At 42.3% G+C, this 17,746-nt stretch overlaps 1 protein-coding gene across 3 annotated transcripts in view; it reads right to left on the reverse strand.

The window, feature by feature from the left end:
* Positions 1 to 17,746, reverse strand: part of GALK2 (galactokinase 2) — a 114,298-nt gene that overhangs the window by 12,296 nt on the left and 84,256 nt on the right. For all 3 annotated transcript variants that reach the window (XR_010405021.1, XM_045900116.2, XM_045900115.3), the window contains exon 8: positions 14,999 to 15,209. Coding sequence is in view for 2 of the 3 variants with exons in the window: in XM_045900116.2 (XP_045756072.1) it covers positions 14,999 to 15,209 (211 nt within the window). In the remaining variant the exon portion in view is untranslated. The remainder of the gene's footprint in view (positions 1 to 14,998; positions 15,210 to 17,746) is intronic.

The following is a 17,746-nucleotide window of genomic DNA, read 5'->3' on the forward strand; positions in this document are numbered from 1 at the left end:
TCAAATCTAGTCAGTTCTTTGGCAACATGCCTTGTAATCATCCCTCCCTTATATCGCCACTGTCATCACCCAGATTTACACTTTTCTTCCTTTCCCACTTGAACTATTTTGCAGTAGCTTCTAAATTGATATTGCTGTCTTAATCTCTCCTCCCTGCAACCTCCCTTAAGGACAACACTGCCAGACTGAGCTCCTGACACACAGCCGTACTTGCCCCAAACCTTTACTGCCTTGCCAGTGTTTCCCATCATCCAGATTCCTGCCCTCAGCAGGCTCGGTCCCAGCAGGAGGTCTTCCCTCCAGCCAAACTCCCCTACTTAGAGTTACTCAAACACTCCTCGCTTCTCAGGATACTGGTAGCCACACAGAAATCATCTCCTGGCCTTTCTCTCCCTCTCAAAATTTCACCTGTTTCAGTTTAAATTTTTTATGCTCCAAGAAGTCATGATGGCCCCAGCTGGAAACACTCTCTTGACTCTATACCACTCTTGCATATTAAATTTTCCCAGTTGTCATTTAAATTTTAGTTGATTTACACCAGGATCCAAACAAAGCCCACACATTATATTTCATTGTTATATCTAATAAGTCTCTTTTAGTCAAGAATTTACAGTGATTTTTGATAGTCTGGATGAGTAAATAAAACTCAATATAGTCCATTAGGGACAGTATGTTTTAGTTTTTCTTTAGGATTATATAGTCCTCTAGGATGAAATATTTTCCACTAGGATTAAATATTCTAAAATAGAAACCATCCAGAAAGGTGTTTTATTTTTTTTAAAGATTTTATTTATTTATTTATTTATTTGAGAGAGAGAGAGAGAGAGAGCACAAGGAGGAGAGGGGCAGAGGGAGAGGGAGAAGCAGACTCTCCGCTGAGCAGGAAGCCCAATGCAGGGCTCGATCCCAGGACCCTGGGATCGTGACCTGAGCCGAAGGCAGGTGCTCAACCAACTGAGCCACCCAGGCGCCCCCAGAGAGATGTTTTATACTAAACCTTAGGACTCGTGTTTTGCTTTGTGACAAGAAACATTCAGAATGCCCCGAGCAGACGATCAGAACTGCACAAACCTGGCACCTTCTCACATCTATTCTCCATTGCAGAGTGTTTCATACAAGGCTTCTGAATAGGAACGTCTACTGGGGCTGGGCATTCTGAAGGTGCATGACAGACCACCATGGCTCACACTGCCCCCCCGCAACGGTAGTAACTCTGACAACAAGGGAGAGGGCAGAAAGGGCATCTGTTTCCAATTGTGATATAAAAATCTTGCCAAAGGCTACAACAGATTTGGAGACCACCCTTTGGGAGGAAAAGCAGTTCTGTGTTGGCTGGACATCACACATGCTCTCTGGATCCAGGATTCTGGCATGTTATGTGCTGGCAACTCACCGGGTCTCTTGATATGCAGATACCAAAAAATCCAAGAAAATCTGAAACTTTATCCACAATAGCTTTCTTCCCTGTCCAGTTAACTTTAAAACTGGATGCTCCAACTGTCTATAAGCTCTTACAATCCTTGAGAGCAATTATTATAGTAAAAGATGAAGGAAGTTGTTTGTTACTATGTTCACCACATGCACGATTATTTCCAAGGCAAATTTAAGAATACACCAGACACTATTAGTGTCCTATCGATCATGGGAAATTTGAGGCTTCAAAGCAGGATACACCACACAGACTTTGAAAGACTGACTTTCTCCAGTGTGAATCTTGGATAATGACTGAGTCTAATCCTGAAATCGTGACACAGATTCTAAGATCTAAATGATCACGACCATAAACATTTAAACTGCAAAAGCCGTTGAATTAATTCACTTGTATAATAATTCTGCTAGCTCTAAACTTTACCATCCCTCTGATTTCCTGGGCCAGCACACTCACCACAGGGGTTCCTGCTGTAGGCCCTGTGAAAGGAGCTGTTTTGTTGGCCTGGAATGCTCCTCCCCCTGATCTTGACAGGGCTGGCCCCCACTTGTCATTCAAGTCTCAGCTGTCACGGCTTCAAGGAGACCTTTCCTCAACTCCAATCTAGAGTAACTCCCTCACATATATATTCTCTCCATCCTATTTTATTCTCCCAACACTTACTACCATCCCAAATGTCTTGTGTATATATTTGTTCATCGGTTTGTGCTTGTTTCTCACCACTAGAAGGTCAGCCCTGGGAAGCAAGGGCCTTCCTTGTCTACAGAATTTCACTTCTGTATCTTCAGCAGCTGAAATAGGGTCTGGCACACCATAGGGACTCAATAAATGTTCACTGAAGGGATGGTCAGTTCCTTGTCTTTGTAGCAAAACTGCACTGAAACTTGGCAAAATAAACAGTTATGGGACAAATGCAATAGAGAAGACCTATTTTGGCAATTTATGCTTACTAGCACCTTCACCAAAAAAGTGGGAAAAGTTGACTAAAAGAGGGTTAAAAGATGGCTAGTAAGCTCCCGTGTCCAAAGTGTACCTAATACCCATTATCACAGACAGAATTGTTTATATTGTGTTTTGCTTCACAGATCTAGAAGAAAGGAGGTTTCTAAAACAAACAAGATGTGTTTCAAATAAAAGGGAAGGAAGAGAAATAAATCATCATAATCAGTTAAAATATTTTTTTTTTAGACAACCTTTGTAACAAAAAGGTGTCTGCTCACTTTTACCTTAAAAGGATGGCCACATAGCTTATGGTCAGAACCCATCTCTAATCAATGGATCTAAAAAGGGGAACAGATGACTGGGTCTTTTGCTGTATCTTTAGTGAGAAAGGATGAGAAAGCCTGTGACAGAAGTAACACATTGGGCACCATTTTCCTCATAAAAGCTCTAACAACAGCAGGTCAATAGGAGATGGGGGACATGCCTATTTGATTTCTGAAAGAGCCCCATGATTTAATTTAATTTTATTTTTTTACTTAAGAGCCTTTTTATTACCTCAGCTTCTACTAAGAGTGATGACAAAAGCCCTGAGTAAGATGGCCACCTAGCGTCAGTCAACCAATAGTTCTTTTTGAGCACCTGCTACGTGCCCCACACCATGCTCCAAATGATAGGAAAGACATGTGAAATAGAAGCCCTGGATAGGAACTCAACAACCCAGTTAAGCAGAGAAAACAAGCTCTGAGACCACTGGAAAGTGATGAACTGCAGCAGACATCCAAGTGCTAGAAATGCTGAAGGTGCACCAAAGAGGATCGGGTTTGGTGGAGGAAGGACAGTAATGGGAAGGATCACAGGAGGGCCCATACCACAGAGCTTCCTTGCCACAAAGAAAGGATGACCAAAGGCCTGAGCTGGGAATAGGCAGAGTGTGTTTACAGACCCGAAGAAAGCAAACTGACCAGGACCTGGGGCAGTCTCTCGAGGAGGCTGTCCTCACACCTGAAGCTTTAACATCCTTGGCTACACATGCTACACAAAGGTTGCAGACTAACAACCCATGGTCCACCCCCAGCCACAGTGATGCCTTCTTGACCCACATACTGTTTTCTAAACTGAGCATTTTTATATATGAATCCAGATTTCTGTTTTCCCTTGAAAAATTGAAACCTGGCAGCACTGAACCTATATTCTTGCACAAAGGCTGCTGACTGGAGCTGAGGAGCAGCTACCCCTTTTAGACAGAACGCACACACTTTATTTCCACACAGTTCCCTCCATTCCCAACTATCTGACACTCAGCCCACCTCACTAGTTTGCATGGCTGCCTGGTCCCTGTAGACATCTGCATGTGGGACTCTTTTTCCATAAAACTCTCTATTATAGGAATTCTTGGCTAGAGAGGGAAAAGTGGGCAAACCAAGTGCGTCATCATGCCATAATGAGCCACTGTTACTAACAAATACCACCCCCCCATGTGCACTGACAACTCCATATTGAACTAAACTCTGTGTTCTAGTAACTTCTACTGTTAGTTCTGCTCCCCAGAGATATGTAAACACAGACAGCCCTTGAGAGATCTGAAGAAAGCTCTCATGTCTTATGTTTTTTCACACATTGATGAGGGTACAGTTTTCTTTCTTAAAACTGAGGGAACACTAATGAATAAGATGAGCTCTTTACCCTCAAGAAGCAGTAGTTTAACAAACATTACTATTCCCAAATGTTGGTGAGGATGTGGAGAAACCGGCACCCTTGCACACTGTTGGTGGGAATGCAAAATGTGCAGCCCCCATGGAAAACAGTACAGAGGTTCTTCAAAAAATTAAAAATAGAACTACTGTATGATCCAGCAATCCCACTTCTGGGTATACGTCCAAAAAAACTGAAATCAGGATCTCAAAGAGATACTAGCAATGCTATGTTCACTGCAGCCCTGTTCACAATAGCTAAGATGTAGAAGCAAACTAAATGTCCACCAGTGGATGAAGGGGTTAAAAAAATGCAGTATATGCATATAAAAGAATATTATTCAGCCTTAAAAATGAAGAAAATTCTGTAATATACAACAACATGAATGGACCTTGAGGATATTATGCTAAATGAAATAAGCCAACAAAAGAAAGACAAGTACTACATGATTCCACTTATAGGAAGTAGCTAAAGTCATTAAATTCACAAAATCAAAGGCTGGAATAGTAGTTACCAGGAGCCAGGGGAAGGGGAAATGGGGACTTACTAATCAACAGACATGAAGTTTCAGCTAAATAAGATGATTATCAAGTAAGATGTACAACAATGTACCCATAGTCAACAATAATACACACTTAAAATGTGTTAAGAGGCTAAATCTCACGTTAACTGTTCTCACCACAGTGAAAAATAAATGAAAATAAATTTTTAAAAAAATTTAAATAAAAAAGACATAATTGTTTACTAAACAGAAATCACTAAATAAGGACAATAAAGGCAATAGATGCTAAGGCAGCTCCTCAGAGCTAACATGGAGGCACGACGCCAAGAGATTGTCCTGATCTGGGTTGACCTGAAAGCAGAGGCTGAGACAAAGCCTTGGGTGCAGGTAACAGAAATCTAGGAAGCAGGAGCAGAGGAGTAAGGAAAGGGAGACAGGAAAGAAGAAAGGCCAATAGAGGGTGCAGAACAGGTCACCACTGTGGACAACTGGGAGCCCAGTTGCTCAGAAGCCTCTCTGAAGAACCATGAAGGTGCCTCAGAATAGGCCCATCAGCAGTTGGGAAGCCTGAGGCATTTATCCACAGACATGCCCACTGTTGCCCCCAAATGGGGTTAACTTCTCCATAAAGATGTGCCTGGGCAGCGCAGCTACCTTCAGTGACTTTGGAGAATGCCCCAAGCTGACGAAGACATGCTCACACCAGCTGCTAACATGACATGCGCTGCTGGCAAAGCTGGAATCAGGTGAGCCAAGGCGATGGAGCACAGAGATTATGACCTTCACAGAAGAGGTGAAGCCGGCTGAATTTAAAAGATGAGTAGGTCCCCAGAAAACCAACGAAAAAGAGGGGTAAAGAGCAAAGAAAAGCACTGGGAACTTAAGGCAGAAGGAACATCACGAGCAAAGACATGGAGATTAAAAAACATGAGGTGCTTTTAGAGAATTCTAAATTCTTAGATGTGATTTGCATAGAACCTGGACAAAGAGCAGAAGCAACAGGAAACACAATGAAAGAGAAAACTGAAGCAGTAGACAGAGGCCAGATCATCAAAATTTTGTACATTATCCTAAGTAAGGTATTTAAATTAAAGGTATTTAAATTTAAAGGTATCCTGCAGATAAGTGGTTCTTGGCCTTTTTAGAGTTAGAGAAACTTTCGAGAATCGAATAAAAGCTAGGGACCCTCCCCCCATCTGAATGCACAAATATCCAAAACTCTACATATAGTACAACATATACACAAGATGCGGTAAAGCTATCCTTGGATCCAGGTTTAAAATTCCAGCTAGAAATAAGAAACCATTACAGGCTTTTAGCAATTATGTCAGTCAGGATTCTTGTTTGTAAACAACAGAAACCGACATGGACTAACTTAATCAAAAAAGGAATTTATTTTAAAGATATTAGGGAGCTCACAAAATCTATTAGAATTACGAGAATTCCATATACCTATTCTCTGTTAGAATACAAGAAGGCCAGGCACAAATGAGTCAGAAGCCAAGGGAAGCAGGCAGCGAAGAACACTGTCATGGTCACTTCACAAGTCTAGATATGACATCAGACTCAAGATACCTTATCAACAGACCCTGTGCCTAGTTGACTCAAAGCCCCAGACTCAAAGCCCCAGACACAAGCACTGTTCTTACCACAGTGAAAAATAAATGAAAATAAATTTTTTAAAAAATTTAAATAAAAAAGACATAATTGTTTACTAAACAGAAATCACTAAATAAGGACAATAAAGGCAATAGATGCTAAGGCAGCTCCTCAGAGCTAACATGGAGGCACGACGCCAAGAGATTGGCCAGGACCCCAGGAGGAAACTAAGGCCCTTGCTCACACCCAGGTGACAAGAGACTGGGGAGAGGCAAATCTGACCCTCCAGCTTCTACCATAGGAAGCAAAGCCCACTCTCTCATCAACATGCACACAGCAGATTTCCCTAGGAAAGGGGCCTGGATGCTAGGTCACCAAAACTATGGCACCCACCCCCAGTAGCAGTGAAATCCCGTGACTCTATTAGCAGTGAGGCTTTCTCCTCTCCAGACCCTAGAACCTAATAAAGAGCCTTGAATGTAACAATAAATTCTCAATAATTCTCAACTAATTCTCAATAAATGTCAACTTCTTGTTCCCATCCCATCAGCAAAGGAAGAATCTAAAGCTGCTCCTGGCTGAGCCGCATTTTTCTTTCCCTCTCTTTCTTGAGGAAACTACTTTCCCATGAACTTCCCAGAACTTCCCTAAAACTTTGTTCTTGGAAAAAGTGAAAGGACTGGACAATTTCAGGTCATTTGAAAAGGAGCCTAGGGAGTTGGGAAGGAGTCTTGGTCAATGCAGAGCTGAATGAAGGACTTTGGAAAACAAGGGTCACACTTGCCTAGAGTTGGCCTGTCCTAATATTTTAGCATAAATGGGAATGAGCTCTTGTCTTTGCTTTCTTCTATTAATTGAATTACGGGGGGTGGGGAATGTAAAGGAGCAAAAAGGACAAGGAGAGGCAAAGGGAAACTCAGTGTTTATCTGAGAAATAAGTAGTATATTTTCATCGGAACACTTCAGGATTTATTTTATTGTTGCCTTCCCACAAAACGCTGAATAAAGAAGACCAGGAGCCTGCCGGCCTTACTGATCACTAATACGCAGTCCCTAGCACCGTGCTTGGATAGTTGCCCTTCAACTGAGTACTTACTGAATAAAGGAATAAAAATTGACTCCTATTTACTTACATTACTCATTTATTTGCCATTATGATCAAAAGGTAGGAGTTTATGACAATAGATTAAGCAAGTGAGAAGCTATGTCATCTGCCATGCAAGGCCCACCTTGCTTGCCAGGGCTGCTGGCTACAGTTTGCTTTGGAAAGGGATGCACTAGCGCAGACCAGGAAGGTGGCCTGGGCACGGCACAAGAGGGGAGAGTGAGAGAGCTCTGACGTGGGCTAAATGGGACCCTCCCCTTAATTTCCTCATGGCAAGTACTGAAGACAGTAGACCCACACTACACCTAGACTTTCCAAAATGCAGTGTGATATTAGGGAAGAGAAAAAGGGCGCACTCTCAGGAACATCTCATGAGATGTTCCTATTCTCACGGTGCTGACAACATAACCGGTCATATCCTGCAGAGACTGATGAGGACACTGCTACTTCACAGAAGCCCGTGATTACGCATGTGTTTATGTAGCCGCCCGGGGACCGTGAATGCACACAGGCATGAGCTGGTCTGTGGTCTCTCTGTGTTCGTGTTTATGTGCTTGTCCATAAACCAGCTCTGTGTACACATCAGTCTCTCTCCCATTATCAGATTCTTTTTCCCTTTTTCTTTGTCTGAGGGCTCCTTTTTGAATTGCATCCTCTCTGCCCCCTTTCCCCTATTGGACTAAAATACAGAAATGAAGTATATACCTTGCTATTTTGTGTTAATTGAGTAGAATTTTATCTTCCTTGTTCTTAGAACATTTTAAAGTTTCTCAGTAAAAGACTAAATGTTACTGCTATTCCTAGGGAGGTGGTCTCTGGTCTTTTTTGCTGCATCAATAACCCTTGATAGAATTAAGGCTTCCCAGCGGCACTAACGGGCTGCAGGTGCTCATTCTTGGGTCTCTCCCACCCCATTCCTGCCTAAAGACAATATGAAGAACCATCTTCCTCAAGCGTTTTCTTAAAAAAAACCTATGCAGTGTCTCTGCCTTTGAACAGAAAGTGGTGCCATGTCATGTTTTCATCAGGAAACCTGCAACACGAATGAAGATTGATCGAGATCTCATGAGGCTAAAACTGTGAAGGTCTAGTCAGATACAATGGGTCATCATTTTGTTGTCATTACTATTAAAATTTGGCAATAACCTTCTCAAAGCCCCTACCTAGATCCATACCTGGTTACTTCTCCTGACTTGTGTGGAAACAAACTGGACACAAATTCATGTGGAGAGGGAGAAGTACACAGTTTCTAATTTAGAAGTTCTTATTAGGAAATCTCCTTCCACCTGAAGCTAGGTGCTTTGAAAAATAACAAAGGCATAGGAAGTGAACAACTAATAGCAAACAAAAGACGTTTTCCTGGACCATACCCTAAGACTCTAGAAAAAGAGTCTCCTTAAAAGAGTCTGTGTGAACTCCACAAGACAAGGGAGAAAGTGACAAACCAAGAACTAGGAAGGATGTCAGCAAAGTGCAGATAAAATGCCAGTATGAGAGAAATGTTCAACATAAAAAGAGATCACAGTATGTCTAATTTTTAAGTGAAAATACTTGGAATTTGGTCAAGAACAACATTCATTGTCCCAGATGTCTGGAAAGAAATGCCAGCTTCATAATTTTACATGAGAAAGTAAATTGGCTCTCATCACTTAAATTTGGTAGGATGAAACTCATAGCTACACAGCACAGGGAAGTGTGGGTGTCATTAGGACTGTTCCCAAAATGTTCCCCATGCTCCTTACACATATTAAAACACACTGCACTTCCCCATCCCCGCTAAAGTTCTTCACATCCACATGACTTGCTTGAGCCAATGAAATGAGAGTAGGAGTGATGGTGTCACTCCATACAGGATGTTAAAAGCCAGTGAGTGATTAGCAATATTCCCCTCCTCTGGCCACAGGAATTATGGACAAATATATTGAGATAGAGCCCTCCCCGCCAAGCCTGGGTCCCTGTATGTCTCAGATGAACAGACTCCTTCCTCTGCTGCCTTGTGTTGAATATGCAGAGTGGGCATACTTGTCGGGGGTCAAGCCACTGAGACTTTGGTCTTGTTACTAAAGCATAATCAGCTTGAACACACTGATATAGGAGATAATCACTTTGACCAAAATAAACAGATTTAACTATAAGAAAAGCAGCTTTGTATGTAAAGAAAATATTTACTTTCATGGAAACTTAAAACGTGAAAATGAAAGCAAAAAGAACAAAAAAGTAAAAAGAGGAGCGGCAAGATTCTGTCCTCTTAGGTAGATGAAGACCATAGAAGGTGTTTTCCGAATCCAAACCAGCAAAGGAGCAACACGTTCCACAGTGAGAGGTTGCTGTCCTCCTATCCACAGAAGCCTCATTCTACTCAAAACAGAGGGTCTAGTAAAGTCACGGCTGACCCTCTGATGATTTCACCTGTCAGAAGGTAGAGATACATCCATGATAAATTCAAGCAAAAGGAATACTGCGTAACGTCAAGTCACGTATCCTAGACTTAAGAAAAACAGATATTTAAAAGTTTATAAATTGTCTTTTTCGTTTCTCCTCCTTCCTCTCCCTTCCCTTGAGGCAGCCAAGAATGGCATGGCCCGCAAAACCAGGCTCAAAAAGGCATATGGGCTGAAGAAGTAGCCAGGAACTTCAAGGTCAGGGCCAAGGAGGCTGGCAGGGCTGGGACCAAGGTGGTGGTCAGGGCTGAGCAGCCCGGGGGCACCAGCAATGCCAAGGCCAAGGAGGCAGCTGGGGTGAAGGAGGAAGCTGGCAGGGCCAGGAAACCAGGTAGTTACAGGAGAAACAAGCAAATTAAAAAATATATTAGGAAAGATGAAAGGCATTTACTTTGATGCCTCAGTGGTCTAAGCAGGGACACCAGGTGCCACTGCGGCTCATGTACCTTATCACTTCTCTGCCAGCTCACTTCACCAGCATGGAGCAACAGCTCGGTCCACAGCGCCCCCGCCCCGATCCCACTGACCCTTCTTTCAGCTTCTCTGCCTCTTGGGCCAGGTACATGTTTAGCTTCCCCTGCAGGAGACCGGTATCATCAAAGTTGCAGGCCCGGAGATGGTGAGAGTTTGAGTCCTGTTCCTGGCCATCCTCATGGGTTCCTGCTTGTCCTTGCTAACCCCCACTTCACATCAATCATCACTGCCTAACTGTTTCCTGTCGACTTCAGGTTCCAGCACTGATGCCAAGATAGAGCCTTATGTACTGTTTACACAGCTCACACAACTGCACGTGGTCAAATCTAAATAATAAATGCCTTTCTCTGCTAAAAGCCTAATACAGCCCCACATCAGTGGTTAAGAGGGAGGGCATACATAGAGGGAGGGCTCTGGAGTCACTCCATGGGTTTGAATCCCAGCTCTGCCACTTTTAGCTGTGTGACCTTGGGCAAGTTACTTAATTGTTCTGTGCCTCCATTTCCTCATCTGTAAAACAGCAAAATATTGGAACCTACCATATGGATGTTCCGAGCAGCAAAATCATCTGAAGCCAGTCTTTATCCCTTATGTTCCTCTAAACTAAATCTATGTAGCCTGTGCTCTATTTCACTTACAGAGATTTCAAATGTTTTAAGGAAAGTCCGTGTGTGAATTCAAAGACCACTGTCAAAAACACTGAGATGCAAGACAGAATGTTCTGTTGGCCGCAGAACATTGGTATCACTCTTTGTTTATAGAATGAAAAAGGAATACTCAGCATTATTAACAGTTATGTCAGTGAGCACAAGCCTAATTAGTATTGTAATGGAAAATGCATTTGCCTTTCTCTTTTAAACAGATTTTCAAACAAACAAAAACAACATCTATCAAAAAGTTCTTTGTTCCCCAGACGCTGCCTAATTTGGGGAGCTTGACTGTCATATCTCAAGAGTAGGAACAGGTTAGGAGGGTGGGGAGAATGACATAAAGGAACAGTGAATGTATCCATATTTGAATGTGTGTGTTCAAAGGTGTTTACACCAGTTTACAGCCTGGAAAAGGACTATTTCATGCAGGTACTCTAAACATGAGGACAAGTACAGCAAATGTTTTAAAACACTTAGAACAGTGAGTGCTTACAGCATAGTAAGCACTCAATGTTAGATGTTAGTACTGTTATTACTATTAATATAGAATGAACAGATTTTTTTTAAAGCTAGATACTCAGCCCCGACCACCACCCTTTACTTAGAGTGCATTCTTGAATTGGCCTCCTACCCATTACTTCTCCATATGGATAGAAGAAAATTAATTTAACTCATTTATTCATTCAGCAAACATGTGCTAGTCATTGCAGGAATACAGAGGTGCACGAAACAGGGACCCTGTTGCAAGGATACAAATCCTGGGGGAAGATGGTGCCTGTGGCTCATGTTTAGTTGCTGTGACTCTGTCAGGGTTTATTTCTGGGAAATGCCACTATAGTAACTACTGTATGCGAGTCTCATCGGAGGCTGGAAAACTTGTTTCCAGCTTGCTTTCATAGGTGTAGGTTACCAGAGCCCATGGGTCCACTGTTGTCAGGAAGGTAGATGTCCCCTGCCTCCTCTTCCACACCAGGTATGGTCTCCCTGAAGCTAAGGGCTTGGTACGCAAGGATGACCTTCCTAGAGATAGGAAAACACTCGTCTTCAACAAAGAGGACCAGAGTGTCTGACAGAGGTCAGTGTTTAGTTTCACTGATCTAACTCTCTACCACACTACGTCCTCTCCTGCCAGCCATGCCCAAATCACAGTAACTCGAGAAACCTGGGGAACTCAAGGGTTTAAAGGTACAGAATATGAAGAGGTGGTCAAGTTCATAGATTCATTCTGGGCCTGTCTCAGTTCAAGATGGCCAAATGTATTTAAGACTACTGCAGGGATCAGCTCCTCCTGAAAACGTACCTTCAGAATTTGTTTCATTTTAGCTCTTTTAACAGTCTCACACAAGAGACTGGATGAATGAAAATTCCAGAATTCTCCTGCTCTTGTGGCTCCAGGGTGGCTCAGGAGCCATTATTAGCCTTGTGGGATAAGGGGGAGGTTCTGAGCTCTAACCTACCCATCAGTGGCACAGTCACTGGTCAGTACATAACACATATCACTGTAACTGTAATCCTGTAACTCTCTGACCTCACTTTCTTCACCTATGAAACGAAGATAACCATGTGACCCAGAGTTGTTGTGAGATTCCAACTATATCATGTGAGTGAAGAGTAATACGTAAACCATAAAGCAAATAACAAGTTTTTTGTTGCTTTTTTTACTCTAGATGTCTTCCTAAAGAGCAGTCCATGTCAGTGCCCTGTGCTTGCTCAAAGGCCTGATTATTGCTCATGACTTTGGAAATCACAGGATCCAAACAAATTAGTCAGCAACTGGCCAGCACTTTGTCAGCATATGGTCCCAGGCGATTACTAATCTAAGCAATGAGATTCGTTTTCCAGCCCAGCACAGTGCATCTGAGCAGCAGGGCCACCCCTGAGCCAGCTGTATGCACCCACCTCTCCTCGTTCTGACCATAGCTTCATCTTTTCCCTCTTGGTTCACACCTTAGGAGACAACCCCCCACCTCAAATCAGCCTGGCCCCCGAGCCTCTAGAAACCCACACATCATATCACACCGTTAGACTCTTCCTACCTGTAGGCAAGGCCTCACAAATAACACTTAAATTACTCTTAGCCAGTTCCTAGTGATGGACTGTAGCCATTCTAAACAACGTTTAAAGGATTTAAGGATTTTCTTTTGTGTGTTTAATTTTAATGGCCTCTGAGCATTTCCAAATCTAACTATTAGAAATTTGGAAAGAGAAAACAACAATTGTATGTGTACATGAGCCTTTGGAAGTCTGGCTGGCTTAGCAAAGGCTGCGAGCCATAGTTTGATTGTAAACATCTCTCCTTGCATTGTCACCTCATGGTGCACATCTCCCAAATCACACTCATAACCAGATAAAGAAAGCAACTTTGGCTGAAAGAGAACATTGGATTCCACATCCCTTTGAGAAAGGAATGGCTCTCCCTGATGAGAAAAATTAGTTGTAGTCAACACTAAATATGTTCAAGTGTATGCACCTGAAATGAAGGCAGAGGCACCCTCCAGAATCCTCTGCTGGGGGCATATGACATCTCTGCACCCCCTCATATAATCTAAGTGCAGCACCACATTTAGTAAGAATCTCATCTTCTAAAGGGTTAAGAGAAACGTTTGCTTAAGTTCTTGGACCAACCAAAGCACAAGCTCAGAAGGAACAAGGAAAAGATACAATAGGATCTTGATCCCTAAAGTGAAAGCTGAGTGCCAAGAGAATTCAGCTGGAAATTTGGCTGAAGTTAGATGGCTAGATTCAGAAAGTATATCAAGTGACACTAATCTAGGAGATTCTAGAACCCCACAGACTGATTTATGTTCATAGTTGTTTTTGGTGTTTTTTTTAACTTACTAATTCCAATAGCAAAAGAGGAAGAAACCTTTGAGGATGGTAGAATTACAAAATGGATTCATTCATTCAACATAGATTTATTGAGTACAAATAAAACTTAAGTAAATTATAGAAAGCATTGCAAATGGGCCAGTAGGGTAGTTATTTTAGATGAAGGGGTAAGATGAAGCATGCATCGTTTTTATAAAAATAATGAAATCATTATTCTTTGGGGGAAAAACCTTAAATATATACATAAACAGCAATGCATGTACTATGATAAGGAAAGTATCTTTTGTGTTTTCCAAGGTTTTCTGGTAAGTTAACTTGTTTTTTTTAATGCTAAACAAAAAAAATGAGAGGTTGGAAAGATGGCAGATGCAGAGAAAAAGGAACATGGATACAGAGAAAGGGAACAAGCTGTGGATTGAGATGGATATGGAAAAGACAAGAATTATATTGAGCTTTTAAGATAGACAGGAACTGCATTTCAGAAAAGAGGAAAAGGGCAGTGATGTTTAGGATTAAAGGTCCAGAGGCAAGACCAAGATGCAATTAGTAAGTGGAATGGTTCAGCCCAGACGACACTGTCCAAGTGGACATGTATGGACTCAAAAGGGAGCCAGGACAGCACAGAGTTAGGCCAAACTGAGGAGAAAGTTAACACCCACGTTAAGCAGCTTAGGCAATGCACTGAACTGAAACGGGGCCCTGAGGCTGGCCTTCACAAGCTCCCAACCCAACTCTACCTCCAAAGGCAACTGGATCTTAGCTAGATGTCCCTGCTCCCCAGTGCTGGCTGCCCACAGACAGACAACCTTTCCTTCTAAGAAGGGAAGTCACCCCAGGGCCCCATTGCGCACCTCCGCCCTTTACCTTCATCTTAGGGATCTGATGTTACCAGTGTGAAAACAACATTGCTTGAAAGCAGGAGGCAAACAGACACAAGTTTCAAGCCAAGCAGTGAACTTTCTGGTGTTCCGGGGGGGGGCCCTCAGCAGTTATAAGCACTGCTCCAACCTAGACCTTTTTGTGTACATCGTATAATAATCAGAAAAATGCATAGAGGAAAAAAAGAGAAACATCTTGAAATAGGAACTTCTCGAGGGCAGGAACCATGCTGCCTCACCAGAATACATATAGCAGATCAGGAAATGTTTGGTGGTGAATCAATCAGTGAATTTAATGAAGCCCAGAATCTAGATAATTAAGTTTGCCAAAACATACACATTCTCCAAATACCCTCAAGTATGCTTCAAAATCAGTAAAATTCATGGGGATACTGGAATCTTTCCAGCTGTGAGTAGGGGAACAACCCATGTTCTTCACTTTCTTCTGCAGACTCACCATCTTGAGTGTTTGGACTCAGAATTTGGGTTTGAAGCTCCTGTAGGCTAATTCCCAGACACTTGCAGACCTCCTCAGGGCTATAGGGTTCGGGGTGAAGGGCATCCTCTGTGATCCCCAGCATTTCTTCCAGACTGACTCCAAGTTTGGCCTGCACCTCCTCTAGTCGCAGTACTTTATCCCACTGCAAGCCTCTGTATTTAGCCAGGAGCTGCAAGTTCAAACCAAGATAATGGTTAGCTTTCATTTCAGAAATCGATATGTACTGTTTTAATTAGCCAAATTCAACGGTTTTCTTTTTTTCCATCCAACCTATCCATATTTCCCATCATTGCTTGAAAATGTACACTGGGTTCAGATGTTTGGAATTAAAACATGCTCGTGTGACACTCACAGGCTAGTTAAACATTTTTCCTTAAAAAACCTAATATCCCGCTGATTTTTTTTTTTTTTTTTTTTTTTGCCTGTCACCACTTTCCCTCAGGGCTATTGCTTTGAATGATTTTGTTCTTTTATCCCTATTCAGTTCATCCCTAATACACCGCTCTCTACAAAGTCTACAGAAAACTACCCAATTCTCATGTGACCTGGGTCCTGAGGTGGACACTGCATGCCTGATTTCATTAGAGCACTTCCTATTTACCACATGCCTCTTTGAAAATGGCTAATGAATTTAAGTATCTGGACATTTGGAGTAAAGTCCCAGATTTTAAATGAAAACCTCACTGGTGACCTTATGAGAAACCACTTCATTAGGTTCCTGGTAGAACCAGAGCTGTATGTTTCTTCACCCTCAAGAAAAGAGTTTGGCTTCCAACTGCATCTTGAGGCATCCCTCAGTCTGATGGAGAGGGTTAAGTACAAACAAAACCTTTGTAACCAGGTCCACTCGTGGGAACCTCAATCCGGAATATGTTTCCCTCATTCTCCCCAAACCACTGACTGAGCCTTTCAGAGCAGGTGACCGAAGATATCTCTCATCCTGAGGCCTATAAAATTCATTCCCTGGGTGTAAGGCAGGTGCAGACAGTATAAACAGCAAAAAGAAACAAGCAAAAGAAGGGAAAACTCATCTTCAAGGAAATGTGCATCTGATTTACTCTTCTATTATGCTGATGATTTGATTTTCCTTTCTTTTAGACAGGAAGCAGGGCTTACCAAAAGACCATTGAACTTTGGTTAGGGCCACTCACTTCTGAAGAATGTTAATAAGAGAAGTTCTTATATTCATTAATCCTCTTTTTAAAACTCTGGCTTATACATTTGAAAGGAGTTAATGATTTTAAGACAGAACTGGAAAAAGAGAAAAAGAATTATATTTTTCTGTTCAATTATTTCACAGAACATGGTACCATTTTTAAAGCCAGGACTAAAGCTAAGATCTTTCTTCTGACTTTGCTTAGCACACTTAGTTTTTACAAGCAGTGCTAGACTGATACCTCCACAGATTCACTCATTCATTTCATTCATTCATTCATGGTCTATATTCTAATGTATTCCAAAAATAATTTGAGAAAACTTATCAAGACATTACATAAAGCAATATATATTTATTTCATACAGAAAAAGAGCTGAAGTTGATAATCTCCTAGAATGATACTTCCTTGAAACACAGATCCAAATCCAGCTGAAATAAGCAATGAAGCAAACGGAAGTAATTAACAACTGTATAGTGCTGTATGATTTAAAATGTGCTTTTTATTTCTTTTAATCTTCACCAACCTTGTGAGATGGGTATTATTACTCTATTTAAGAGGTAAGAGTAGATGACTTGCCCAAAGTCTAGTAAGAAACAGCGCTGGGAATTGCACCCTGGTCCTCTAACTCCTTCTGGCTTCCTCAAGGTCACAATCTCAATGAGTGATGGCTGACATCCATGTGGTGCTGCTCACACTAGTTCAAATTGCCATTCAAGTCCTACCAATGGATTTCTAAGCACAAACTAAGATTTGTGTTAGAAATGAACATTCTAGTGATTTAAAAACAAACACTTTGAGGGGCACCTGGGTGGCTCAGTCATTGGGTGTCTGCCTTCGGCTCAGGTCGTGATCCCGGGGTCCTGGGATCGAGCCCCGCATCGGGCTCCCCGCCTGGTGGGAAGCGTGATTCTCCCTCTCCCACTCCCCCTGCTTGTGTTCCCTCTCTCACTATATCTCTCTGTCAAATAAATAAATAAAATTAAATTAAATTAAATTAAATTAAAAAAAAAAACACTTTGATAGAAGGGTTCCCTCTAAAAAAAAAAAGAAGAAGGAAAAACATCAAAGAACTGCCCCCAAGTGATGAGAGTGGGCTCTTCCTCAGAACCTTTTAGTCAAAAACAATCTTCAAGTTTCCATCCCCCCCCCCCTCACTTGAACAAGTACACTGCCTCAGGCACTTGATCCAAGGAACCTGAGCCAGGGATGTGTGAGGAGAAAGTCTGGGAGGGATGCGTGCTGCCTACAAGGTTGTTTTTCTTTCTTTCTTTTTTTTTTTTTTTAAAGATTTTATTTATTTGACACAGAGAGAGAGCACAAGCAGGCAGAGGGAGAGGGAGAAGCAGGCTTCCCGTGGAGCTGGAAGTCCGACGTGGGGCTCGATCCCAGGACCCCAGGACCATGACCTGAGCCGAAAGCAGCCGCTTAACCGACTGAGCCACCCAGGCGCCCCGACAAGGTTGTTTTTCAAAGGCAGCCTCCCTGTGTGCTTTCCTCCCACAGACAGAGGCACTAACATACAAAAGCTCTCGTTCACTCCAGCAATATC

The sequence above is a fragment of the Mirounga angustirostris genome, unplaced genomic scaffold, assembly GCF_029215605.1.
Source record: "Mirounga angustirostris isolate CCGP_5_RB_7025 unplaced genomic scaffold, mMirAng1.0.hap1 SCAF_9, whole genome shotgun sequence".
Classification (NCBI taxonomy): Eukaryota; Metazoa; Chordata; class Mammalia; order Carnivora; family Phocidae; genus Mirounga; species Mirounga angustirostris.